The following is a 26,973-nucleotide window of genomic DNA, read 5'->3' as shown; positions in this document are numbered from 1 at the left end:
GAAAACATTAATGGAATCTAGGAGTTTTGATGTGTATGGGTTTCCTGGACAGTCAAAGTGAAAGTTGAAATCTCAAAGAATAATCACATTGCCACCTGTCGAATTTCCATACTGCAGAAGATTCGGAAACTGCTACAAAAAGAGACATTCAGTTAGCTTGTTTTATCTACTAAGAGGAGGGCGGTATATGCAGAAAAAGACGGACTGACCTTTGTTCCAGTGTGAGTGTGGTTTTGACTAGTTCAAACGATATGTGGTAGAAATTGAAAGTTGTGGTGTGGTTAAGACGTTTGATCATGGAGTTCTTTGTGATGACAGCAATTCCACCTCCGCGAGACTTGATGGAGTAACCAGTGGGTGTTAGATCCGCGCACTTCGGCTCATCGCCTGATGTTTTTAGCCATGTTTCTGTCAGGAAAAAGACGTCGATATTCTGATCGTTGATAAAATTAACTATTTATGTGCGCTTTTCCGGTGGTCCTACTGATTGGGTATTTGATAATGCAATGCGCAGAGGTATATCTTGATAGTTGACACAAAGGTTGGCGATTTAATAGGGATTTAAATTAGGTTATCTAAATTAACGGTCGAATTTTTAAATTGTTGAGCCGGAAATGACATAAGGGAGATAACTGGAATTCTTCTTCCTGTTCTACGACGGTCAGCTTTTTTCGCTTCTGTTTACATTTTAAAGTAATGATGAATGTATTCCCAGTTCGTTTAGTCTAGAGCACAATCTAGTGTGTAGAGCCATTCAGTGGTCATTTAAAGCAATTTAAAGCAAGTAATGAGGGTCAGTTAAAACATAAACGGGTTGACTGGCGAGTCTCAGGTGATAGCGGTTTGTTCAACAACAAAGGAAGTTGTAGCAGTGGAGCAAGACAGCTGATAAAAAGTCTAATTGTTCTCGTTTTCAAAATAAGGAGATGAAGAAACACATACAAACTGAACAGCCAATGCATGATGAACACAGTAACGTAGACGAAGACAGACAACAAGCACATATATCATGAAAAACGGCACAGAAAGCAGAACAGCTGCTTTCAGCCGGTTAAGCGATAGCGGCCATCTTGACACATCATATATATATTTTGGGTGTTTGCTGTTGACATGTATGAAATTCCACAGTGAAGGCAATAAGGACACTGATTGTATAAGTTCTTTGAAACATTTATCCAACAGATGTCTTCACCGACTTTTTAAAAAAAAACACAAGAGACCAATTTAGAAAATAAACTTTTTGGTTACTATATTTAGGCTATAAAGTAGGTTGCACGAACAAATTGTTTTGCACGACCTTAAAACATGTCCCTAAGGGCATGAACAAAATATGAAGTGAGACATCAAACATCTCGGCGGAGAAATAAGTTATTAAACCACTTGATGTTTATCTTCTACGTTGTTTCAGTGATGAATTGTTACAGCCTCAGCAGTGTAAGTCTATTTTTTTACTTTCAGGTTCGAGTGCTTTCGAGATTAGTGTCAGTGTAGAAGACGCCGAAAATGGAAAATCAGATAGGACGGTGTTTGAGGTTGTTGATAAAGGTACAGTTTATGATAACACAATTGGACCAGGCGTTATATTGACCCTGATATTTGAATTTTGAATCTGAATCATCTTTCCATCGGTTATAAATTCATTGTCGGTATAAAAGCAAGAATTAATCTGGTCCGAGGCCATTGGACCGAGATATATTTACACACACTATTAAACGAGTACTTTCCCCGAATCGGAACTAGAATACAGCTGCGGTTTTGTATTTATTGCCTACCTCTCTTGCGATCTTCAAACATTTTAGCTATACAATTTGACTAGAATTAAACTTAGGATTTATCCACAAGTTCGCTTCGGAAATATGGATTAAGCACCAAATGTACTATGTAAGACTAAATAAATATGTAATGAAAATAAGCATCCAAATGTGCATCAGTTATAGTGTAAAACCGATGTACTAGTGTGAAAGTCGCTAAAATGAATGAATGGGATGATAAATATGTATTCGTAGATCTTTGTTCTAGTCGAATAAACACATTAGCTGAACAGTTAATGTTTAGCTGTGGGGGTGGGGCGTTGATTTTGTAAGTAACGTGGGTGAGTACAGTGCTCCAGTCGTAAATAGTGAAAACTATTGTTAGACACATATTTTTGATCAGTATGTATAAGTGTTGGTTAACATATTTGCGTATAGGTCAATAGCTGTAAGCATGGTTTTACATTTTTTCCCTCGACTCAAGACCGTCTCATGATGTTCAACCATTGAACAAATGTTAAATTCATTTCTCGCTACAGTCCCCTCATCTTCTGCTGACAGACTATGCAATCCCAGGTCTTAATCTTATGGATGTTTGTGACATTATACGTTCCCTTGACCCCAGAACATCCCATAATGTCAATTATGGGATCTAATTCTAAATTCCCCTTGTCGTCATAGGGTCTTATTTTCAATACGTCGACTGTAATTTTCATTTGCATTGACCTAGATGGTCATTTTTCACGCCACATCGTTACCCTTAACTACAGTCGTAAGGGCGAGAGAGAGAGAGAGAGAGAGAGAGAGGACACAGTGGCACAGCGATTAGCATTCAGAACTTGCGACTGACAGGGAGTAGGTTCTAATTATACGATCGGATCAGCCTTGGTCCACTACTGTTTTTTTTTATGGGCAAGGCACTTTACTCCAATATGCATCAGCACTAAATGCCCCTACATGTATTGCTGCGCTTAGAAACAAATGAAAACCATTCAATATCTACTCGTTTTGTTAACACATATTTTGTGTGGTACGATAATAAGTAACAAAAAATAATTTTTAATCTGGTCAAGCAAAAAGGTATCAAACATCGCCAAGTAAACATTATTATTTAACGTACAACTTTTTGACATAAAAAAGAATAAAAGGAACACAAAGTTACAGATTTTAAAATATTTTTCTTTTGAAAGAGTGTGTTGGAAAAGAAAGCATAATACCAGTTGCCAGACAACACGATAGAACCTATTTTACTGACAAGTTTTGATAGAATTAAAAAAATAAAATCTTTCGCAACAATTGTTTCAACCTTTTATAAATGTTCGAGATCTTTATATATTTCAGTAACTAGACGCAAGTAATTTGGCACACATTTTGTCTGTGATGTACTTTGCTTTGTGACGTCCATCGTGAGACGGGACGAATGTATTAAATTTATAATGGCACCAAATAATAGGCATGATAAATTTTCATTAAAGATGAAAAGGCTATAGTCCCAAGTTATTGACTTTAAGTTTTCACCGAAGCATTGTTTGGAATTTGATGTAATGATGATAGATATTAAAAGCAATTTTTTTGTCACCATCACGACCAGAAATATAATCAACAGCAATAAAAAGAAAATTTTTGTTCTCTAAGGTGAGAATACAATGTCACGCAAAATTCAATGCGCACATGTTGCTCAATCTCTGATCTGGTGTTTTTCTGTTTTATCAGGTTCGAAAGAAACAATCCCACTTCCTAAGTTAAGTAAGGTTTGAATCAAACCAGTTTTAATTGATATTTGAAAATATATTTTTCGAGTGCTTGCGAGGTGCGTGTGAGTAGTGAATAGGGATAGCATAGCGTCAATGGGACTTACCAATAAAAACCACCCTGGGACAATATAGCGTCAATGGAAATTTAACATTAACCACCCTGGGACGATATAGCGTCTATGTAAATTTAACATGGACGAAAACCCCTGGAACAATATAACGTCAAGGGAAATTTAACATGGGAATAAATCGTGGGACTGTCTAGCGTCAAGGGAAAATGGAACAGGGTCGGGACCGTATTTTAATAGGGTGCCGACCTGATGGGTCTATGGAAAATGGAACAGGCGAAAATTGAAATAGGGAGGGGTCTCTAGATTTTTTAAATAAAAAAATATAAAAAAGGGGTAGGCAATTGAAAGTCTATCTCTTTTCGAGAGACTGGAGTGACCCTGAAAAGGGCCTTTGGGTTTCTTCTTCTTCTAACTCCTCCACTTCTTCCACCAAGTTCTCACTTTTTCCATTATTCTTTTCTTCTTCCTCTTTTCAATTTCCAGTATCCAGTCAGGGTGGCACATTGCTCTAAACTTCTGTTGGATTTTTATCCAGTTATTGTTCAGTTTTTCATATTCTTCATTTTTCTTTCTATTCTCTTGTTCTTTCCTATCTTTAGCCCACCTGTCCTTGATTTTCTGCACTTCTTCATCTAATACCTATTTCATCTGTTCCTCCGCTTTCTTTATTTGTTCACTGCCCCTTTTCACAAAGAACCAGTCTGACCTGTCTTTTATCTCTTCCAAAAACCTTCTTACTTCTGTTACCTTGTCCATGGCCTCTTTTATTGTCCCCACTCTGACATACTCTGGTTGAATCAATCCTCTCAATCTCTTAACTTCTTCCTCTGTCATCTCCTCTATCATCTTCCTTGCTAATTTTAGTTCATTCACATAGTGAAGACTTTTTCTTAACTTCCATTCTCTTTCTGTCCTTTCTATAGCATATTCTCCGTCCATTATCCAAAAGTAAACATTTCTTAAATTGTTAAACAGCGCTGACACTTCCATCTTGTATCGATTATTCCGTAGAATGGTGCGAACGACGAACCTTGTGGGTTCTTATTCGAAAAGTGCGGACGTGAAGGAAAACATCCCCCTAAGACATAATATTTATATTACCTAGATCATTACTTAAAACGCGCGGACGTGAAGGAAAACATCCCCTACTTTTATCATTTCATATTATCTACTATCCACATACGTGAACTAAATTAAAAAGCTAAATTAAAAAGTACTCTTTGAGTACATAAAAGCCTGGGGGATGAGGCTCCTTTTCCTTCCCCCAGGAGTAATTAAAAATCACGCAGTGCGTGAATAAACAAGTGGTACATGTTCAAAAGAACGAAAACCACTATAATCCAACTAACTAACTAACTAAGTTTTTGGTTAAGGACGAATATTACAAAATCACTGTTTGGGAATTATGGCGGCCTGCTAGGTCGCGTAGGTTCACAAACTGACACAACCGTTCATAGCCCGAATAATAAAAACCAATTAAGGCCACAAAAAATTAAAATAGGAAAATAGGAATTAATTAAAACAGGACTCCATAATAACATACAAACAACCATAAAACAAGTTCTTTTGAACATGTACCACTTGTTTATTCACGCAATGCGTGATTTTTAATTACTCCTGGAGGAAGGAAAAGGAGCCTCATCCCCCAGGCTTTTATGTACTCAAAGAGTACTTTTTAATTTAGCCACTCAGGTGTAGGACTAACTAGTCCTTACCAACCTGACTGAAAGGCTAATAAACATGAGTGGGAATAGTCACACCACACACTCGTATTTCTTAGTTGGATTGAAATGCCCCAGGTGTCAAACCAAGCAGTATGTGACTCCCGCTACGATTGGTCGGCAGCGATGACGTCACATTAGGACACCTGATCTTGTGGCATTGACGAAGTGGCCCTCTTTTTTGATATCATCAATTGCCTTTCCCAGTCCCATATTCCGGTAGACAGAGCCTTCCTTTTTTCCACTCTGTTTAGGTGGTGCAGGTTTATCAGCTTCATCGCCGCTCGATGATGATACTTCCAGGGCCGCTGCCAGCGTTGAAGTTTCAAATTCTTCCGGGTCGTCTGCCAACATTGCCTGGATTTGGCTGAGTATGTTAGTAGAAATAGCTGTGGAAGCTTGATTTAAAAGTTCAGCCAGATGTTGTTTTAGAGACAAGGAGACGGTTAGGAGTATATTTCCTTTTTTTTCTTTTTTTTTTCTTTTTCTTTTTTTTTTTTTTCATGAATTCCTTATTTATTTTGATTCCTAATCTTATTGGTTTGGAATGAAAACTTGTTTTATGGTTGTTTGTATGTTATTATGGAGTCCTGTTTTAATTAATTCCTATTTTCCTATTTTAATTTTTTGTGGCCTTAATTGGTTTTTATTATTCGGGCTATGAACGGCTGTGTCAGTTTATGAACCTACGAGACCTAGCAGGCCGTTATAATTCCCAAACAGTGATTTTGTAATATTCGTCCTTAACTGGTTTTTATTATTCGGGCTATGAACGGCTGTGTCAATCTGTGAACCCACGAGACCGAGCCGGCCGTCATAATTCCCAAACAGTGATTTGTAATATTTTTAACTGGTCTTTGATTTACTTTCTTAGATTTTTTTGATTAGATTGGTTTCGTGTATAAAACTTATAATATTTTTGAATGTTAGATTAATATTGGGGTTTGTGTTCATCAAGAATTCTGGGTATGTTGCAGGGGATCCAATATTATGCTGTTTAACTTTAAACTTAGCCCTTTCTTTTTCAAGTATATGGCAGTTGTTAAAAATATGCTCTATCTCTTCTGGGACCCTGCAGTGGTAACAGTTAGGGTTATGTGGTTGTGGTCCTATGTACTGTCCGAAGCTGTTAGCCAGCTTGGTTTTGCCCGTGAGTATTCTATTTATGAATTTTTGTTCACTACCTTTTGTTTTGGGTTGTTTCCTATTTCTACATACTTCTTTAATGATGGTTTTTAGTTTCCTGCCTTGAGTGCTTGTGTTCCATAATTCCTGCCATTTATTATCAATGAGGGTTTTATATATGCTATTGAGCTCCTCCTCTTCTTTCTTTATCCTTGCCTCTTCTACTATGGCCTCTGCAGCCAGCTCATTCACTATACGCCTGGCATATTCCAGGTACATCTGGAGTTCTAGAAGCTTTACAATTCTTGTATTCATCGTCTTGATGTTAACAGGTCGACGATGGGTAGCCCAACTGACGATTAGTTTTCAATTTATACTAAAAGAGCGGACGTGAAGGAAAACATCCCCTTAAAACAAAATTTATATTACCTAGATCATGACCAAACAACGAACGGACTTAAAAGAAACACTTTCAAAAAAAAATTCATTAAACAAATAATATACTATCCACATACGCAAAGTAGTCAAACCAAACCCCAAATCTACTCTCCACGCACGTCAAACAGCAAAAAAAAAAAACATGATCATAATCTACTATTCACACAAACGTACTTGAATTCTTATAATCACCCACACACATAAACATATACAATCACACCAGAAAAGAGTGAGTGTTTATATTCACACTACTCTACATACACACATTGGCAAATCGATTGTTATTTCTTTTCTACACGTATGGGTAGCCCTGAAAAGGGCTGTTTTTTTGTTTGCTATGGCAATCTTTAAGTTTCTAAGAATGCGACGTCCTCTGACGATAGACTTTCTGACGATTGGTCTGCTTCTTCGGCAAGAGAAGAAGAACTCTTTGGTGTCGATACGACAATCGACAAAGCCTCTGTCAGGTTGCTGCTGCTGTTGTTGCTGTTGCTGCTCTCTCTGTTGTTTCTGAAGTATGTACTTCTCTGTCCATTCTTCTTTCTCCCTGTTCATTTCTTCTCTGAAGAGCTCTTCTATCAGGTCTTCAGTGACTTTTAACATTCTCACATTCTCTATTTCTTCTGGCTTCGATATCAGACTGTGTCTGACCCTATGCAAATTCACGTAGGCTTCGTTTAGCTTAGCTAGTTTGGAGCACATCTTCGTAGGAGGATGAGTCGACAATGGATGGTTAGACTGGAGGCTACCCCGGTTTTTTAAAGTCAAAGCGCGGACGTGAAGGAAAACATCCCTACACGGTTTTCGAGCCGGAACGTTCAATGAGTGTCATGAGAGGGATAGTAAGAAGTCAAACAGCATGAATCAAGATTCCTATAGCCAAAAAAAGACAAAGGCATTTCTTTTCTTCAAAACATTTTTTTATTCAAAATCACTTAACACTAACAAACAACTCTAACATGTTTAACAATAACCCAAGAATATAACATCAAACATTTTTTTTCAAATGACAAACATTTTTTTCAACTAACACATTATTTTGGACAGGGTTGACAACGTTGTGAATGAAATTGTGATTTCCACTGTTGGAAGTCATTAGGCCATTGATGGACACTACGTTTCCTAGCTTGAGACAAAAGATAAGCATAATGGTCACAAAACCATTGATCTATTTTCACATCGTTTCTAGAAGAAGAACGAGGATCAAAATGAGTCACTAAATGTTCTAAGGAATAGCCCAGGCTGCGATGATGCAGAAAATACACACAATATTGTCCACACACCAAGGAATCTGTGCCTTGTAATTTCACATTATTGAATCGGGTGGTCTGAGCATTTCTTCTCATAAAGTCAATGATATCGTCTTCCAAAGGAGGCAATCCATACGAATCGAAATATTCCACACATCCTTCTTGAGGAAAGTAGACGGCTACCCAGTGGGTTCCTGGGAGATGACTGTCGTCCGTGTTGATCACATAAGCTAAATGGCCTTGAGGTTTGCGATGAGGGAGTTCATCTTTAGCACAGACGACAGGATTCCAAGAAGCCGTGTACGAACTGTGGTTCAAAAGGTAATAAAGTTCCCAGGTATCCATTGATTTGTGTGTTTTTTTTCTTCACAGGTAATGATAAGTGATCAATTCGATCCTGACTTTTTGCTTGAAAATGTCTGACAAGTAAAAGGCGTTTAGCCCCGACTTCTTACTCTGGTCCAAGAGAGATTCGATGCGACGGCACTCCAGAGACGTTAATGGAGGAGAAGAATGTTTATCCAGGCTTTTATACCACTCGTTCAACACGAATTCTATCTCGATGTGATCCCAAGCTTTGTCCAGGTATTCGTCCAATTTTTCTTCTTGACTCAACATCAGACATTTGTCGTGTTGAATTTGACTGGGATGATCGTTGTGACATCCATAGCACTCTTCTTTGATCAATTCTTTCATTATATCTGCCAGGACTGTAGCAAAACAGGAGACTAAATGGGCTTCTTGTTCTGGCCATCTTGACTTCATCATGATAACTTTGTGATTCTTCTTCTTCTTCTTCCACGGTCTCCTCACATTTCATCTTCAAAGTTTCTCCACTAGGTAAAGAGGGATAACAGTCTTCCATAGCTTCTAATAATCTAGAATGACTTCTCTCAAACTGTTGATTTCTATGGTATTGTCAAATTCTGCATACAGGAGGACGTTCACTGTGTGATCTGCAGGTGGATTTGCAAACTGAAGTTCCACACGAATCTGACCCGATTTTATAGGGTGGAAATGTCTCTCGTCGCTGCCATGGTCTGGAGTGAAATCAAAAGCCCACAAAGCATAGCCTCCTGCATAATCGTCGTACGAAATACCGTGACTGGTGTTGGTTCCTAACTGTCCCGTGGCTTCGTACAGGGACAAGTACGATCTCAAATAATTCTTCGCGACACCAAAGTTAGGCTCAAAGGGTCGGGTACACAAGGTCTTGCCGTCGCGACTGACTTCGATCTTGGACACATTGTAATGTTGAAACTCAAAAGGATTTTGATCGTGGGTTCCGTTGAAGGCTGAATTCCTGACGATACCAACAATCAAACGTTTGGGTAACTGTCCTTAGAACAGATGATCTTCGATCATAGATCGCTGTCCAGCGGGAATGGTGAACGTTTTCACTTCTACGCGTCGTATCGGATACTTGGCGGTCGTTCTGCTCAACGTCTGACTGACGTCGTTTCCCACTTTAGGTAACACTTCCACACGACGCACGTAAAGTCGGGCTTCTTGAATGATAGTTTTGTATTCATTGGCATGGGCCATCAAATGGAAAGCGGCACTGCTACGATTCAGTCTCAGACGGATATCCACCCCGTTGAGCAAATACTTTTCTTGTAACCACATGTCCAAATGCAAACGATATATCAGTTCTAAACTTCGCCCTTGCAGAATTTTCTTACGACGGTCGTTAAACCCCACATTGTGAGGATTGTCATCTTCTGTCAGGACTGTGTCGCTAAACGTGGCCACACCTGCCGTGTCAGGTTTCCATACCACGCAAGCATCCAGATGAGTATTCTTGGCTTCTTTTCCGTACGTCAAGAGATTTTCCAGGTAGGCACGATATGGGTAAGTATCCATGCTGCTGGTGACCAGTTTGTTATTCAAGTACAAGTCCACTTCGCTGAACAAGGAATGCATACATGAAATTGTTGACAGGAGCTACTCTAGCATCGCCTCCTGTACAAGTAACTGCTATTCAGATCGATGTAATCTTCGGGCTTTCCTTTGATTTCAAACTCGATGGGAGCGGAATCCGTCAAAGAGGAGACGGGATGAAATTCCACCCACTGGGATTCTTGCATGGTCATCATGGTGGGGGGCATGGCAAACAGATCCAGTTCCGACTTGGAACAGGCGCAAGATTCTCGGTGCATCATTTTGTCTGTTTTTCAATAATCGAAAACTTCTAAGTCTCGAACCGTTCTTCTTTTCTTTGCCTTTCTGGCTTTAGACGTGTGAAATGTGGTGAAAGGGTGTTTTCTTCGTCGTCTCTTTCTGCCTTGTCCTTGCTGAATGCCTCACTCGGTAGCGTGCAGGGCATTTATAGGTGTTTCTCGTCGGCTCAAAAGGTCTTTACCCGTTTGCAGCACGACATTTTTGCCTGCCCTCATGAAGGCGTCTTTGGGATTTTGTTTGTCGATGATGACGTTTTGGAGAAATTCTTTGCCTTGCGTCAGTGCGGCATTTTTCAAGGTATGTAATCCGCGTGTCACCATCGGTTTCAAGACTGGGGCCACAGAACGAAAGGCTGATTTTAACATATCTCCTAAACCGTGTCCTCGCTGTCGAGCAACCCCTCGGTACAATGGATACATGACTTACAACTCGTGAGAGAACCGTTTTCGAAAATGGAGTTTCACCGTGACTTTTCCTTTGGTGAATGGAATATTTTGTCCCAGATCTCCTTTTATAGCAATGTTGACCGTGTCCAAATAAGACTTGCTGACGGGCAAATAGTGAGGATGGACAAATTCGCGGTGAACGTGGTAAGTGTTTCCACCTTCCTCGTCAGCGGCCGTGGCAGAATCCACTTTGAAAGGAACGACACGCAGTAACGGCACAGAGGTGTGTCCCACCACGTTGTACTCCACCACATCGGAGTACACAAACATCAAATTCAGTCCTTGGTTCAGTTCTACCAGGGCACGAAATAACTTGCTAAAAGACTCGTTGTCGTAAATGATTGGTAATTCGTTTTTCTTGAGCATGGCTATTCTCATGTCCATGTCTCCGCCCAACATGTCAAACAATTCAGGACAAAATAAAATGGACACGATTTTGCTCCCGTCAAATTTCATCAAGAAGCGACGAGCTGATTTGTGGTATTCCATGGTGACACTTTTTTTGAAATTTTCCAAAGTTTTCATAAACACAACATTAAACCTGGAAGCTATGGTGCTCACCAAATGTTGACCACTAAAATAATAGCCTGCGGGAATGAACAAGTGATAGGTGGTGTACTTTTGATTTTTTGTGCCAGGGGTTTTTATGTCATATTTACCATGGGTATCCAAGTACTGTTGCACTTGCTCGTCATGAACTTCCACATCAAAAAAGTTTTGATTGGGAAGGACATTGAGGACTTGGGTCGGGTGAATGATTTCTACTAAAGCCACTTCCCAATGGGCTTCGTGATCTAATGGGATGGCCTGAGGTAATTTGGCCGTGTAACAGCACAACGTGTTCTTGGGAAACACCTCCATGGAACTGTCACTGGGTAAGTTTAAGTAAAATTCGTTGTTATTGTTCATAATTCTAGAGTTCTGTGGCTGTCCGAGGGGTTACTGGACGTCAGAGGAGTGTCTCCGCCCAAAATGGGGTTGTTGTTGTTGTTCGAGTGGTGACTGACACTGGCACTGGACACAAGGTTCCCGTTGTTCCCGTTGGAAGAGAATTTCAGGGAGGGATTGGGAAGCAGGTAACCGATGCAACTGCTCAATAAAATGGTCCACAATTGTTTGTCTCCTTGTTGCAAACTCAAATTGGCAATGGCTGTCCCGATGACACAATACACCACGAAGATTTGGCAGAAAAAGACGATTTGCGTTTTAGGCACACGTTCTCCACACCACACCCACAAAGGTTGTTTTTGTAAATCTTGTAGAGAAGAACTGGGTGAAGGAGTGGTAGCCGTAGTAGCTGCGTCTGTGTGAAAGGGCATGATGGTCACTTCTTTTTATAGTCGATGACTTGCGAAGCGTCGATCCAAGAATCAAAACTGGGTGGATATCCTTTCCAACGTACTTTGACTTCTTTGACACGTCGTTTGCCCACTTTACGGGTTCTGCGTTCGAGAATGCTTTCGATGTTGTACACGTCGTCTTCTTTTTTGGTGACACGTTGTAACTCGGGCAAATAAAACGTCCCTTTGAGCACTTCTCCGTTCATGTCTTCCAATTTATAGACGGCAGGATGACGGCCATGCACTTGTCCAGTGAAACGAAACAATTCGGTAGTCCAGTTAGGTAAGTAACCTTTGTCGAAAGTGCGTTTGGTTTTGCCAATGCGTACCCAATCTCCTACGGCCAACACTCCACTTTTCTTGGGGACAGCCCTCGTCGGGGACGTACCGAAGAGGCGCTCAAACACCAACACTTCGTTGTCGGGAGTCACGTCTTGCGGGGCACGTCCGATGCTTCGATGGTAAGATTGGTTGTACGCTTGCACCAGGTGCGGTAAGATGTCGATGTACTTCAGAGTGTGGTGATGCGTAAAATATTTCCACATGCGTTCTTTCAAAGTGCGTTGAAAACGTTCCACGATGCTGGCTTTGGTTTCGGGATTCTCGGTGGTAAAAAAATGAATGTCACGTTTCTTTAATTCTTTTTGGAAAGCTTGGTTCAGAAATTCGGTGCCTTTGTCCGTTTGCCATCGAAGAGGGTGACGACCGCTTTGTTTCAACACCCGTTGCAGGGCTCGCACTAACTCGCTGCTCGATTTGGAAGTCAAGGGTACGACCCAGGCAAATTTGGAAAAGACGTCAATGACACAAAACAAATATTTGTAGCCACGATTGTAGCTGGTCAAATGAGAGACATCGGCTAAATCGGCTTGCCATTGATGATCAATGCCTTCCACTCAGGTGCGACTTCTGGAAAACTTGCGTCGAATGGGTTTGTGTAAAGTGTAGGTAGCTTGTTCTTTTAACCATCGTTGCACTTGAGGTAAACGGAGACTTTTCAGTCGCCTTTTGGCAGCACGATACAATTTTTGAACTTGTGCGTAACCTGCAGGGTGGGACGGATCGTAGTGAATGCTGGCTAACACTTTTTCCATTGTTTTATGTTTGTTAATAAGTCACCCCCTCTTCGGTGATGCTACTTTGGTTGGGACGAAAGGGTGGTTTGGAAACGGATTTACGTGTCCGATGGGCTACGGGAGTAGAAGTCAAAGGTAGCTGTGGTGGAGGTGGCAATGGAATGGCTTTGGACTTCTTTTCTTTTTTCAGTTCTGGTTTCCCTTCTTTCTTTTTCACTTCTGTCGAAGGAGGAGTGGATATCATCTTTTAACCCAAGCTTTCATTTCTTCTCGTTGGGGTGTGGGGGACGGGGTCAACAAGGATGCTGCAATCTTACTACACATGGGAGCTGCTGACGGTGTTTGAAACACTTCTCGTATCTCTTCTTCCTCAGGCCTTCGTGGAGTAGCGTCTCTGGTGAACCCTGGGGCTGGTAGTAGTGGTGGTGGTGGTGATGGTGCTGGACTTTTCATCAAGGTCTTAAAATCTTTCAGAGTGGGAAGAGCTGTTTCGCCTAAAGCTTTTTGGTGAAAGAGTTGCAGTCGTTTCAAGAGTGGACCGTACTTTTGCGATTTTTCTGTTTCGGACAAGTCTTGGCGATCCATCAAGGACTGCAATTCGTGTTGTAACTGGGACATCTCGCTCAAATTGGGATTGGGAGGTAAATGCGGGGTGCGTTGTTCTTGCCAACGATGATATTCCATCCATCGTTTGTATGGTACTAAAGCTAGTTTTCGTCCTTCCATGGGATGTCAGGGGTTGATTCTGAGGGCCTTTTTATCTTGCTCCCACCAGTCCTCCCAACATGGTTCCCAAGACTCCTTTCAGCAATGGACCTAACAAGAGGGGTAAAATTCCTCCACGTTGGACCAACATCTTCTTTTTTGACGAATGGGAATTTTCTTTTGAACCATTTGGCGAGGAACGTGACGATGTTTGCCTAAGCATTGTTTCTGGTGTTTGGACAAAGGGATCGTACCTTTCAGAACGTTCAAACAACATTCGCACATTCGATAACCTCTTTGGAGGCCGTTTGAATGAGTTTTTTTCGTAGGGGTGGAGAAGCTTTGGACAGGAAGATAACATGTCCCCATGTTTGACTAAACGAGGAGGTAGTCCTTTCCTTTTCTTTCCTTGGGGTTGTTTAGAAGAGGGATGTTTTCTGGAGGGTGACATCTTTGAGTCTTTAGGAGCACCAAAAAACACTGATACCCCTACTTGGTCACATGCCTTTTTTATACTGGAACGCGTCGCCACTGATTGTCTTTACGTCGTATCAACTTCAGGACAGGCATGACACGTCGTGCAGGGGTACGCAACGGACTAAATCGAGCCAGTTCTTGCTTGGACAAATCCAGTAAGCTTTGTAACATGCCCGATCTTTCTTGGACTTTGATTTTGGGAGAAGATACTTTGTGAGCAGCGGCCACTGCCACTAAATTGGAGGGCCCTGCCACTGGGGAAGTTCTTGGGGTCATTAACGGAGAAGTTCTTGGTGTGATCAACGTCTCCAAGTATTCTTCAGTTCTTGGTGTCATCAACGGGGAAGTGAATGAACCTGAGGCTACCGGAGACGCGGTCACCGCCGTTGCAGGTCGTGATTTGCGAGTGTAAGGTTGCGTCCGGGCCGAAGTGCCTCTCTTGCGACTAGTTTTCTTCTGTGGACTTTTCTTTTTCTGGGGACTTTTTCTCTGTTTCTTTTTCTAGGGGCTTCTTTTCTTTTTCCGGGGTGGTGACTGGTAAGAGGAGGGTCTCACCACTGGAGAAGTTCTTGGAGACACGGGTCTCTTTGGGGACTTGGTCTTGACACCGTGGCTCTTTTTCTTCTTCTTGGAGGTTCGTTTGGCTTCTTTTTTCTTGGGGAGAAGTTTGGGAACGTTAGGATCCCATGTTAAGAGAGAGCGAATGATGACCCCTCCTAGAGTACCGCTCCCTCCAGTTTTCAAAATGATTTGTTTTTTGGTTTGAGTGTCGATGCGGGGATCGGCCAGTTGGGTCAAAGCGACTTTGTTTCGATCAAAAAAGCGTTTGGTTTGATGAGCAATCTGAATGATCCCTTGTAGTAATTGACGTGCCGTCACCGTGAATCATCGTAAGACTTCTTTGACACTAGAGCCCGTACTTGTGGATTTTTTTCTCGACTGATGCCATACAAGGCACGAATCAATTTGACGGGAAGATGCGACTGAAGGGACGTCATGTTCAAACTGTGTGTGAGACAGACGAAAAGTGTCTGAGGTTTTTATAGATTTTTTTGTTGAGTGAAATTAAGTCGAGGACGGAGACGTGTACAGGACAGGCCCTCCGTCTTGGCACCAGTGGTGATACAAGTGGGTACGAAATCGCAAATCATCGGGGGTCGTAGGTTTCAAATCGACGAGCAAATAGGCGTGTGGAGTTTGAGTGGCATCGTCGTACGCCTGAGTCAGCCAAGGCGTTCCTAACTGTTTGGCTAAGACTTGCACTTGCGATTTATCTCGAGGGCTTTTAAACAAGACCACGTAATGCGCATTGAGACTGATGGTGCGATGGGCTTTACTTTGTTAAACAAATTTTGAGTGATGTAAACGACACTGGCATTACGGTGATGCCCTTTGCGCATGAACCACAGTTTAATTTCTTCTTCGTCTTCTCCTAACATGTCGTCGAAAATGACCAAATGGGTTTGACGGGAGTCAGAAACGATGCCGTCGTCTTCTTTAGGAATGCCTTCCACAAACACGATGGAATCGCCTTGACTTTCTCGCAAGAGGCTGTACACCGATTGCCACTCTTTGTAACACCACACGATGCGTTGAGGTGATCGATCGATCAAATGATGTTTATGTTCGATCAAACGTTTGATGAATTCGGTTTTGCCTGAACCGCTAGGTCCAGCAATGAGCATGTTAAAGGGATGGCGAAGATACAAAGCCTCCCAACTGGCACGATCTAAGTGTTCGTCGATGACTTTGACAGTGGAGGAAGAGGGAGCAGAGACAGCAGAAGTAGCCATAGTGTTAGGAATGTCACTTGTGACACGAAAATAGACGAGACAAAAGTTTATATACTTTTTTCAGGACACGTTTATTGAATGTTTTAAACATGAACACGAAAGACAAAAATACATAAAAGCCAAAGGTTAAGTACAACTGTAAAAGGCACATCAAAATCATCAACGTGGAATAAAAACAAGTGTCTCTACAACATGTTTTGGGTAAGGTTCTGACCAGTTCTAAAGGGGGATAAAGGTCACACAAGTGTCTTCCCGAAAGGGTCTTTCAGGCATGTCCACGACAGTCCTGTCCTGGGTGACGGGTTCTTCTTCTGGCACTGTCACTAACACAGGTTGAAAAGTAACTTTTTTCCTTGAACAACTCTCGTGCATACTGGGCCACTTCTTGGGTCCAAGCCTCAAAACCCCCTTTTATCCAGGCACGGACATCTGTCCAATGGGGGTGTAAGTCACAAGCTACACACACATCGTCATACACGTCTTCGGTAGCTAAAAGTTGACGAATCTTTTTTTCCTGTTGAGGTCGAGAAGTATCCAGATGAAAACGCAAGGCTTTGAGCAAAAGGAGTCTTTCGTGACCATTTAAGGACATTTGGGTGGTAAGTACTGTTCGTAAAGAGTCCACAAGGAATCGGCTGGTAAACGAAATCCCAGAAAACAAGTCACTAAGACACACACTATGCGTCGTCCCAAATTGATTGGATACAGTTCTTGTAATAATTGATGGTAATGATCCACGGTTTGAATATGGTCATTGAGTTCCTTCCACGGAATCTGTTCAATCACATGTGATAAAAGTCGTGGCATGGCAACCTGTTTTTATACTCTGTTTGTTTCGGAAACAATACACGTACTTTCAAGCCAGAGATCTTCGTTCTCCAGTGGGGAATCTAAATGCTCCAAACTCTAACCTGAACTTCAAACTTAGATTAGAAGTTTCCTCTTCCGCTAAGTAGATTCCACGTAAAATATATTGGTAATCCTTTAACTTGTCTTCCTCAATGCGTTGCACTAGGTGAATCTCGAAGTAACCAAAATTATCAACACGTGGATCATCGGTGGCTTGGAAGTATTGAACAAGGTCTGACCATTGAAACAATTTCTGACGAATCAGTTCTCTTATACCATTCAGGTACCAGTGGTTAAACATCTGGTGACGTAACGGATGCAACTGTTCTTTACGTTTCACTTGTATTTTGACCAGTTCTCGGTAAATGCGTTCTCTCAACTCCACAGGCAAAGCACGAATGTTCTCTTGTAAAGTATCCATGAATAGGTCATACTAAATTCTCTTTCTGACACAAGAAATGTACCGTTTGCACAGACATGGTTTTACTTCAGTGTCGAATTTAAATCGTTTAATCACTAATTTACACATTACAATTCGTTCAGAAGTTTCCTCTTTCACTAAGTTGACATTGTGTAAAAGATGTTGGTAATTCGTTAACTCTTCCTCTGGAATTCGTTGCAGTATGTTTACAATGTAGTAGATAGAATCATCAATAGCAAACCAATCCTTTTTAAAACCAGGGGTTCGTTGATCAATGTCTGTCCAATGGAACACTTTCAATTGAATCAGTCCTTGTATAGCATTCAGGTACCAGTGGTTTAAACACCGGTGACGTAACGGATGCAACTGTTCTTTACGTTTCACTTGTATTTTGACCAGTTCTCGGTAAATGCGTTCTCTCAACCCCACAGGCAAAGCACGAATGTTCTCTTGTAAAGTATCCATGAATAGGTCAGTCCGTTCAGTTCACAATCTTCTCCTAGAGCAAAAGTAATCCACATAGTGAGTAATTTCTGACCACTGCCATTCAAGGTAACGTTCAAGAATCTCATTGAACTCTTTTGATGTAAACGGTTTAGAGTAATATAATAGGATGAATGCACCCTTGACCCAGAGAAATCTAACACACTGGTTGACTTTTTTGACTTTCCTCTTGTGAATTTCTTCACATAAAAGTTCTACAGTCACCCATTGAGATTTCACCCTGGCAAGCCCCTGCCAAACTTCCTTGTAAATCTTCTCTTGCAGTTCTTTAGGTAATGATTCAATATAGTTTTTGAAATGAAGTTTAAATACTGGTCTCGGTGATGTCCAACATTTGACTCCTAGCCAATCTGGTTTCTTCTTCGTCAACGACATGGTAAGTTACTTTAATGTCTCGGTCCCACTAAGGGTAAGTAATGACAATTCGGTGACCATCGAGCATGTTCTAGGTAGGCCGAATCTTGTGGTTCCCAGTGGTGAAGTGACACACCGCAACTGAAGCACTTGACTTTAGCCCCTTCGCCAAAGCAGAAAAATCCGGCTCTGGCTAATTCTTCGGGGGTCGGTCCTCCAAGATACTTAGGCCATTTTTCTTTGAACGATTGAAGACGATTTTCAAAGTCGCAGTATTCCGACAAACGCACAGGAAACGAATATTCGTCTTTCACAGGTTCGTTTCGATGAGGGTTGAGTGACATGGACAGGAGTTTGCCCAGGGCTGGATGACATCCGTAGAAGTGTAGACGTGAAGGCGGACATCCACATTTAAAACGAAACCCAGTAAAGTGTCCAAGAGGACGAGCGGCATCACTTTCGCATCCCTCAGGTTTGACACGCACAGCATCACTTTCCATGATAGGGGTTGTGAGAACAAAGGTCCCATGATGCTTTACGGAATCGCTAAGGTCACAACGTACAGCATCGCTCCCATCACAAGGCTCACAATCGCATTCCACTTCAGAAACCCCAAACTTGAATTGTGCCTTTCTGAACTTGTTTTGCGTTTCTCTGAAAGTATTCATCTTGTTCGCTAGGTCTTGGTAGTCACAATGAACTATCGATCTTGCCTAGGGTTCCTTTTTATATACAGACAAATACCGACGTGTCCATACGGTAAGGTGAAATGATTGAGAAGTCTCACTCGCTTCTGGTACACGATTTGATAGACTTTTTCCAAGGGTCGACTGACGATGTGGTGAGTGGGTAAACGTACAATCTTGTTGGGTTGATAGGTGGTCACTTTAAAGTGTTCATCTTCTCTAGACTGCAAGGCTTCTTTCAATACCCCAAAGTTCACCACTCGACTGGTACGATAATTCAGAGTCAATCCTTTCACTTTACACGTCGTGTGCACTTCTCCTTGTTTGTCCCGGTATTCGTAGCCGTAATTTTTGGGACCACCACTGACGAAACTTAGAATCTTGTCGTCGGGGTGCTCGTCTGTCCAGGCTCCTAAACGGTCTCCTTCGATGTCAGGGTGCTGTTGACTCGGGTGATGGATGTAAATGCAACTGTCCGTGTCAAAGTACAGGACACGTTCCCCTAACAGTTCCAAAGCTTCGTACAGTTTTAAGCGAGCATGAGCTGTCACGTAAGCCGCAATGATGACATTTCCAAAGGGGTCGTCTTGTACAAAGTCCAGATCTTCTTCGTAATTGACCAAAATCAAATCCTCGCGAACGACGTCCACGTGTTTCATGAATTTGGTTTTGTCGTGAATCATCTAGAAGTAGCGGGAAGGTTCGGTCAAATACTCCGTCTTGGGTAAACACGGTCGTTGTGCCATTTTACCCCACAAGCAATTTAACATCACTTTGGCAAACGATCGCCTGCCTTCGTTTTTCTCGATGTGGTCTTAAGTAATGCCTTCTTGTGCCCGGTATTTCTCTTTGAATGTCTTTTGGTCTTCGGGAGTGTGACACCAGGAAGGATAGCCACTGGCTTCTTGCTTCAGTTTCAAAAAGGCATCCACGTAGTCGGCGAAAATGCCTTTCTGAGTGGGGTCACCCTTGTGGTATTGTTCTGTCCTGGGAAAGTGACAAAGTTCGTACACTTCTAACAGTTGGTATCCCATGTCCAGAGCTTTGAACAATTCTACGCTGACCCACGTTCTCGTCAAGGCCAGTTCTTCCTGGGTGTGATGACAAGGTTGATCTTGGTTGCACGTTTCGGCACAAGTACGGCACAAAGGAAACATCAGTTTGCCTTTGCAATGGTGAGGTAAGACGGGATGGTACAGGTTCGTGGGAGGCAAAACTTTGCACTTGATCAAGCCTTCGTATTGTCGAATGTTTTTCAGGTCGATGTGTTCCGTGAGCAATTGCGGGTGCCCTGCAGGAAAGCGACAATATTTGCACACGTAGGGATACAGCGAACACGCGTCCAAGTATTTGATTTCTTCTCCTTTCTCTTCGTCGGCTTGGTACAGCAAACAGGTGGCTAACTATCCCTCGGGTTCAAGGGGTCCATGAACTGGTAACTTTCCACGAGGCGTTTAAACTCGGGATCGGTTTTCAAACGGTGATCGTATTCGTGTTCCCACATTTTCATCACTTGGTATCATTCCTGTTCTAACTTTAGGCGACGCTGGCAAGTGTCCTGGTGCAAGTCTTCCATGGTTCGTTGTAAAAACTGATTTTTAGTGCCGCGATCAGGGTAGCAGACGGAGCATCCGTGAAATAAGCAGCCGTTAAACTCGTACACGATCTTGGGGTTTTCTAAGTCCCAGCCATCGACCGAATGCGTTCCGATGGTCTTTTCGCCTTCTCCGTTGCGGGCTTGCTGAATCCATTTGTCTTCTTTGTCGCACAAGTAATGTAACCAGAGTAGGGCTTTGACCGAGTATTGACGTTTGACATAGTTGGTCGTTTGAGGACTGATGACAGCCACGGTGTTTTCAGGCATGAATCGTTGCCGGTACACTAAGGAACACGCTATTGGCAATGGTGCAAGCTTCTTTCAAAGGATCGACCCCTCCGTGTTCCATGAACAGTTCTCGAAATTTTCCACAGCAACGCCGTAAAATGTCCACGTCGGAACGACAATACTTTAGCATTTCTTCCTGAAAGTCGAAAGGGTCCGAGACGTGAACCTGGTACCAAGCGTAGAAAGCTTCTCGTTGTTCGGTACGCATGTTGTCGGGGTCGTAATAGTGAGCCTCAGGCAAATGGGGTAGAACGGCGTGTTGATTGGTTTCCGTACTGAAAAGTGTGGAAAGTACCCTTTAGCCATTTCTGTCATTCCAAACGTTTTAGGCATTCGACTCAAAGGCATGGCCAAGTAACTCATCGAATCTTTAAACTGTACTTGTCCCACTTGCATGAAAATGATTTTGGCTCCGTTCAAAGTGACTTTAGGACGTTCGGTGCCATGTTCTGTATAGTATCTGAGAAGAAACTGTCCATCGTATCCGGAGAAATTGTGAGCCATCACCGTGGCATGACGATGACAATCTCCGTAACGTTCGATGTCCTCTTGGTTCCACGTCTTGTCGATGGGGTCTAAGACCCATCGGGCGAAATCGGCTAGCGTGTTCGGTCCCCGAAAGATTTTTTCACGTCCTCCAGGAATCTTGCTGCAGTGAGGGCAATGACTGAAGATAGGTTCTTGAATGCACTTCTCGCACGCTCGATGAGCCACGCAGAAATTAGGAATATGAATGCCAGTCTCTTGTATGCATTCGAAATCGAAAAAGATGAAATTGCCTTTCTTCTTCTTGTGACCATCTTCTTTCTCTGGTTGGTGTTGGTATTTTTTGCACGTAGCATTGGTGTTCCAAGTCCACGATGTGGTGACAAATGTGACATTTTTTCTTTCCTCGACATACATGTGCCTTGGTACTGTTGGTACATAGGCCTTGTCCACACGTAGGGCACAATCTCAGCAGTTGACAAGCGCATTTCTTCTGTGAACCTTGTGTTTTGAAATGTTGTTGGTAACAGGCAGGGCTGACAAACGTGCGCAGACAAGTAGGACAATGTACTGGTTCTTGCCCTTCGCCCAGACATGGTGGAGAGGCCAAACATCCTGAGCATTTCGATCCAAAATGCTTGTGTTGCTCTCGATTGTTATAGCCATAGTCACATTCTCACAGTAATAACCGTATCCCAGGAATCCGGCGATACTGGTAATGGTATCGAAATGGTCATCGTGATAATAGACATGAATGTATTTTCCGTCCTTAAAGTCTTTCCCTCGAAACAACAGAGGTCCGCGCACTTCTTGAGGGTGCACTTTCAAGGTGTATCGTGGAGCTAGGACATCTTGCAATTTTTGCATTTCAGGAATGCCACAGGATGTGTCTTTGGACAGTTTGGCTTGTTGTAGCAGGAGTTCTGCTTCGTTTCGTTGTTTGGCTCGGTCGGATTGTTGAATAGTTTTCCAGGTTCTTTTCCATTCTACCGTGTCGTTCTTGTTGGCATAGGTGCGTCCCACCACGACAGCCCTGGCTAAACACATCTGGTCTTGAGAATTGTGAATTTGGACGAGGCTGCGCTTAATGCTGCGAAGCTCGTTCACCAATAACATCTTTTTGCGTCCAGTCCCTTGAGGAGGAGAGACGTGGGTCATGTCCAGTGTGGCTTTTCCATCGGTGATGTCAAACTGGTCATTGGATTGTTGTACGTGTTGAATTTTGTCCATGACTTTGGAAGCGGTCAATTCTGCAGGGCTGCTAAACTCGATCCAAACAGGGGATTTCAAACCGTCGTGTTGTATGGAAAGTCTCAAGCGATCGTCTTCTTTGGGTTGAAATTGTCGCTTGAGTGTGGTGAGCAAAGAATCCCACATCTCAGTGATGAACCCTTCTGCTTTCTCTAACGGTACTTCGGACTTGAAATCTTTAAACTTCACCGTGTATTTGTAAACCGTAGTTCTAAATTTTCTAGAGGGATGCTTTTCTGTCTCTCGAATGTCATAGTACTTTTCAGGGTTGACTAAGGGTGATGAACTTTGTTTAGAGGGTTCTGATTCTGATTCACTCATGTCCTCTTCAAAATCACTGGCATGAATTTGTGCCAAGACTTCAGCCCTGGTACGAGGCGATAGATCACGTTTCTGCTTCTTACTTTCTTCGTCTTTCTTCTCAAATGAATTGGATCGTTTCATCTTGATAGCAGAAAGTCAAATGACTAAAGTTTAAACACCATGGACTAATTTATAGTCATGGCAGACCAGCGTATATAAAAGGGTATGTGTCTTGTCCTTTCACTATTCATTTCACTCTCAAACCGAGCACAACGATGGAAGAGACTACACAAATCGAACGTTTCATCAGAGCTTTGCGAGGGGTCATTAGAAAATTCTCTTCAGACCAACCGACGGACTACTCTCCTTCCTTGCGAGATAAAAGTCAAGATACTTGCTATATCTGTCAGAAGAAAGGGCATTGGTCTTCAGAGTGTCCAGACCGTCAAAAAAGAAAAAAAGGGGTTAGAAAAGAGAAAAGTCAAGATACCTGTTATTATTGTCAAGAAAAAGGACATTGGTCTCCTGATTGCCCAAAAAAGAAACAAGAGGAGTCAGAAGAAGAGAGGGATTCTTCAGAAGAAAAGAGGGATTGTTCAGAGGAAGAAAGCAGACAAGTGAAGAAAAAGAAAGAGGAAAAGAAAAGAAGAAGGGAAGAAAGTGAGGAGGAAGAGGAGGAAAAGACTGTGACGGTGAAGAAATTCAAAAAACAGAGAGAGTAAAAAAATGAGAAAAAAGTGAATGAACTTTTTAAAGTGCTCTGTTGTGAATTGTGAATTGGATTGTTAATATTTATAAAAGAATAAATTAAGTATTAAAAGGTAAGTGTCTTTGGGTTTTGATTTTAAATTAAGAACGTACACTCACACACTCATACACACGTACTATAGGGGTAAAATGTTTTTTTTTTGAGTTAATGGCAATTGAAAGTCTATATCTTTTCGAGAGACGTGGGTGGCCCTGAAAAGGGCCTTTGGTTTTTGGTGTAGGGGTGAGTTTAAGCAATCAACTTTAACTGTCTTAAGCCTTTGCCACGGCCAAGGCCTACTTCTGGACTGCGTACTGTTGATGATGATGATTTGGTTGAAATCACGAAAGGTGGTACGGTAGGCTTAGTCACAGGGTTGGAGTGTTTAGCTCCGGAAGGTCGTATTCTCTTCGGTCGTAATAAAGAAGTCTGATACATTTGTTTCAGAGTTCTTAACTCCGCTAAAATGTCCAACAGTACCGTGACCGTTTGATTTTCACACCCTTGTTTCTTTGCTGCTGCTTCTTCTTGTTGTTGTTTTTTTCTTACCTCTTCTTCTTGCTGTTGTTGCTGTAGAAGAAAAGCTTGTTCCGCTTCGTTTTTCTGTTGTATAAATTTCTCCAATTCTTCTTTCTGTCTCTGTCTAAAATTCCCCACGTGCGGTTTTGAAGAAGGTGACGAAGGTTCCGGAACAAATTCTTGCGAGGTAAGAAAATCCACAAAATCCCAATTCACCTCTTCTGAAAGTAAGTTTGGGTTCCTTGGGTGGTCTCCACTGCTGGTGCACCCCAATTTATCGTTTTCTGAGTTTCCGTCATGTTGAATAACTGTCGCATGAATTGACTGCGCACAGGCGCTAGGGAAGCTATATAGACCACGTGACGTCACAGACTGCTCTCTTCGGATTGGATGCGGGCTGACTGAATTTTGTAACGCGTGTTTGGATTGGTCAACAAACTCAATCCGTTTCAATCCTTCCTTTCCCTATAAATAAGTGCAGTTCACTGCATTGATTCACCTGTTCTCGGCGCCTCAACATGTGGACCGACGTACAATCTTCCACGCTTGTGTCTTCGATGATGTTCCGGACGGACATACCAATGTATGTCCGATCCAACTGGACAGTTGTCCATAGGACAGACACCAGCCTATGGATACGTAGGATCTATGTAGAACGTCAAGGATGCCTCAAAAGAGTCCTGATTTACGGTCCTGCAGTCAGGCGCAGCCTAAGGACAAGAAGAAGACCAATGCGGTGCCATTTATCTTAATATATCTTAATATTAACATAAAACCCAAAGGCCCTTTTCAGGGCCACTCCAATCTCTCGAAAAGAGATAGACTTTTTCAATTGCCTACCCCTTTCTATATTTTTTTTTAATTTAAAAAACCTAGAGACCCCTCCCTATTTCAATTTTCGCCTGCTCCATTTTCCATAGACCCATCAGGTCGGCACCCTATTAAAATAGGGTCCCGACCCTGTTCCATTTTCCCTTGACGCTAGACAGTCCCACGATTTATTCCCATGTTAAATTTCCCTTGACACTATATTGTCCCAGGGGTTTTCGTCCATGTTAAATTTACATAGAAGCTATATCGTCCCAGGGTGGTTAATGTTAAATTTCCATTGACGCTATATTGTCCCAGGGTGGTTTTTAATGGTAAGTCCCATTGACGCTATACTATCCCTATTCACTACTCGTGTGTGATCCACCATTTGTGTGTGTGTGTGTGTGTGTGTGTGTTTTAAATCCCATCACAAATTGCTTGATAGGAGCGATGAAGACCGATTTAATTTAAACTCGATGTGTAATTTGCGCAAAATAATTACTTTGATCTGTGGAATTCCCTGCTGTTTATTCCTTGAGTTGTTTCCCTTTTCTGGGGTGTGTGAAATATTAGTCAATCACGTAAAAGAATATACCAAGAAGGCTTAAGAATCAGATGGAACGCTGCACAAGCAATATTAGATGTTCAAATTTCAATAATTATAATTACTGTGATATTCGTTTATTTTCTTTGATATTAATCAGTATGGCTTCATGGAGAATTACGTTATTATTTGAAAATAAATGTATGGTTTCTGGAAGAGTGTGGTACTGTTATCTATGTTGATTGGACATTTAAATTTGTGATTCGTTTCATCCACAACATCTAGGAAAGTTGATACCCAAAAAAATCCTTATTTACAAATTGTTCTACGTAAAGAGCTTTACTTTTGTAAATATCACATTATTTCGTTAAGGGGGAGGGGTAAATCCCCATGACTTAACTGACCACACTATTTCAGACATATACGACTGAGGATGGTAATAAAGGAAAGAAGGTTGAAATGAACGTTAATTAAAGATTTTATGAATTTATTTGCGCATTTTAGTCAATTTGCTGTCATCTTGTCGTGACTGAAGCTTGACAAACCAAGAAACCAATTTAGTTGTTTCTTTTAGTCGCATCATTAAACACCTTTTTTTTTCTTTTCATCAAGAAATCCCGCCGTTCGACACGAACTTTGCAGACAATCTTAACGTGATGTACCGGCGACATTGGCAGGATCTCCTGCACGAAGTGATGGGTAAGGCGACATATTCTGCAGAAATAAAATACTTTAAGCTAATATCTGACTGATGCTCACAATTGTCATAAAATGTTAAAAATGATTATGTGTTGATCTGTGTTGTTTTTTTTACATATCAAAAATAACATATTTTGAGGACCAAGGCTAAAATATTCTGCGCAAACAAAACAGTTACTGTTATAGGTGAAGGTAATATTGATATCTTCTCACAATGGTCATAAAATTTAAAATTGACTATGTGCTGTTTTGTTTATTTTAAATATCGCTCAAATTTATTTCTGCAAGCATGAGCCATTCAGTGACTGCTCAAACCAAGAAGCATAGAGGAATGCTTCTTATAAAATAGTTATCTAGTTAAGGATTAAAAAACAATTTTTTAAAATGGAATTTTATGATAGCTGATTTTATATACTACCAGTTTCTTTCTTACCATGTCCCGTTAGGACAGTGCAAATACTGTTGCAACAGCAACAAAAAAAAATATTTTTTTGGGGAGTGTGTAGGGAAAAAAAATGTCTTTATAACAACAAAACGTACTGTCATAATGGTATATGAAAAACGCTGCAGCGGTTTTTAGCATTGCTGCCGTGCATGAAAATGCTACGTGATGAATGGAATTAGATTGAAAATAGAGTGTACGTAATATTGTCATCTATATTTAATTTGTATTATTTGTTGGCTTTTCTTAATGACAGTCACATTCCAGGCACATGCACATTAGCACGTTCGATACTACAGGCACATCAGCACATTCAATGTTGGAAAATATATGGAATATCACTG

General features: G+C 41.7%; 1 protein-coding gene across 1 annotated transcript in view; it reads left to right on the top strand.

Annotated features, from left to right (window-relative positions):
* Positions 1 to 1,459: 1,459 nt before the first annotated feature.
* The window catches only part of LOC149785231 (uncharacterized), a 43,760-nt gene continuing 18,246 nt past the window's right edge, over positions 1,460 to 26,973 (top strand). Inside the window, exons 1-2 of the mRNA XM_089979893.1 lie at positions 1,460 to 1,545; positions 26,101 to 26,187. Coding sequence (XP_089836019.1) covers positions 26,145 to 26,187 — 43 coding nt within the window. The 5' untranslated portion in view covers positions 1,460 to 1,545; positions 26,101 to 26,144. The remainder of the gene's footprint in view (positions 1,546 to 26,100; positions 26,188 to 26,973) is intronic.

Source organism: Sinohyriopsis cumingii, chromosome 13, assembly GCF_028554795.1.
Source record: "Sinohyriopsis cumingii isolate HCF-2022 chromosome 13, ASM2855479v2, whole genome shotgun sequence".
In the NCBI taxonomy this organism is placed as follows: Eukaryota; Metazoa; Mollusca; class Bivalvia; order Unionida; family Unionidae; genus Sinohyriopsis; species Sinohyriopsis cumingii.
The sequence above is the reverse complement of the archived record's forward strand: the minus strand, read 5'-3'. Positions and strand labels throughout refer to the sequence as shown.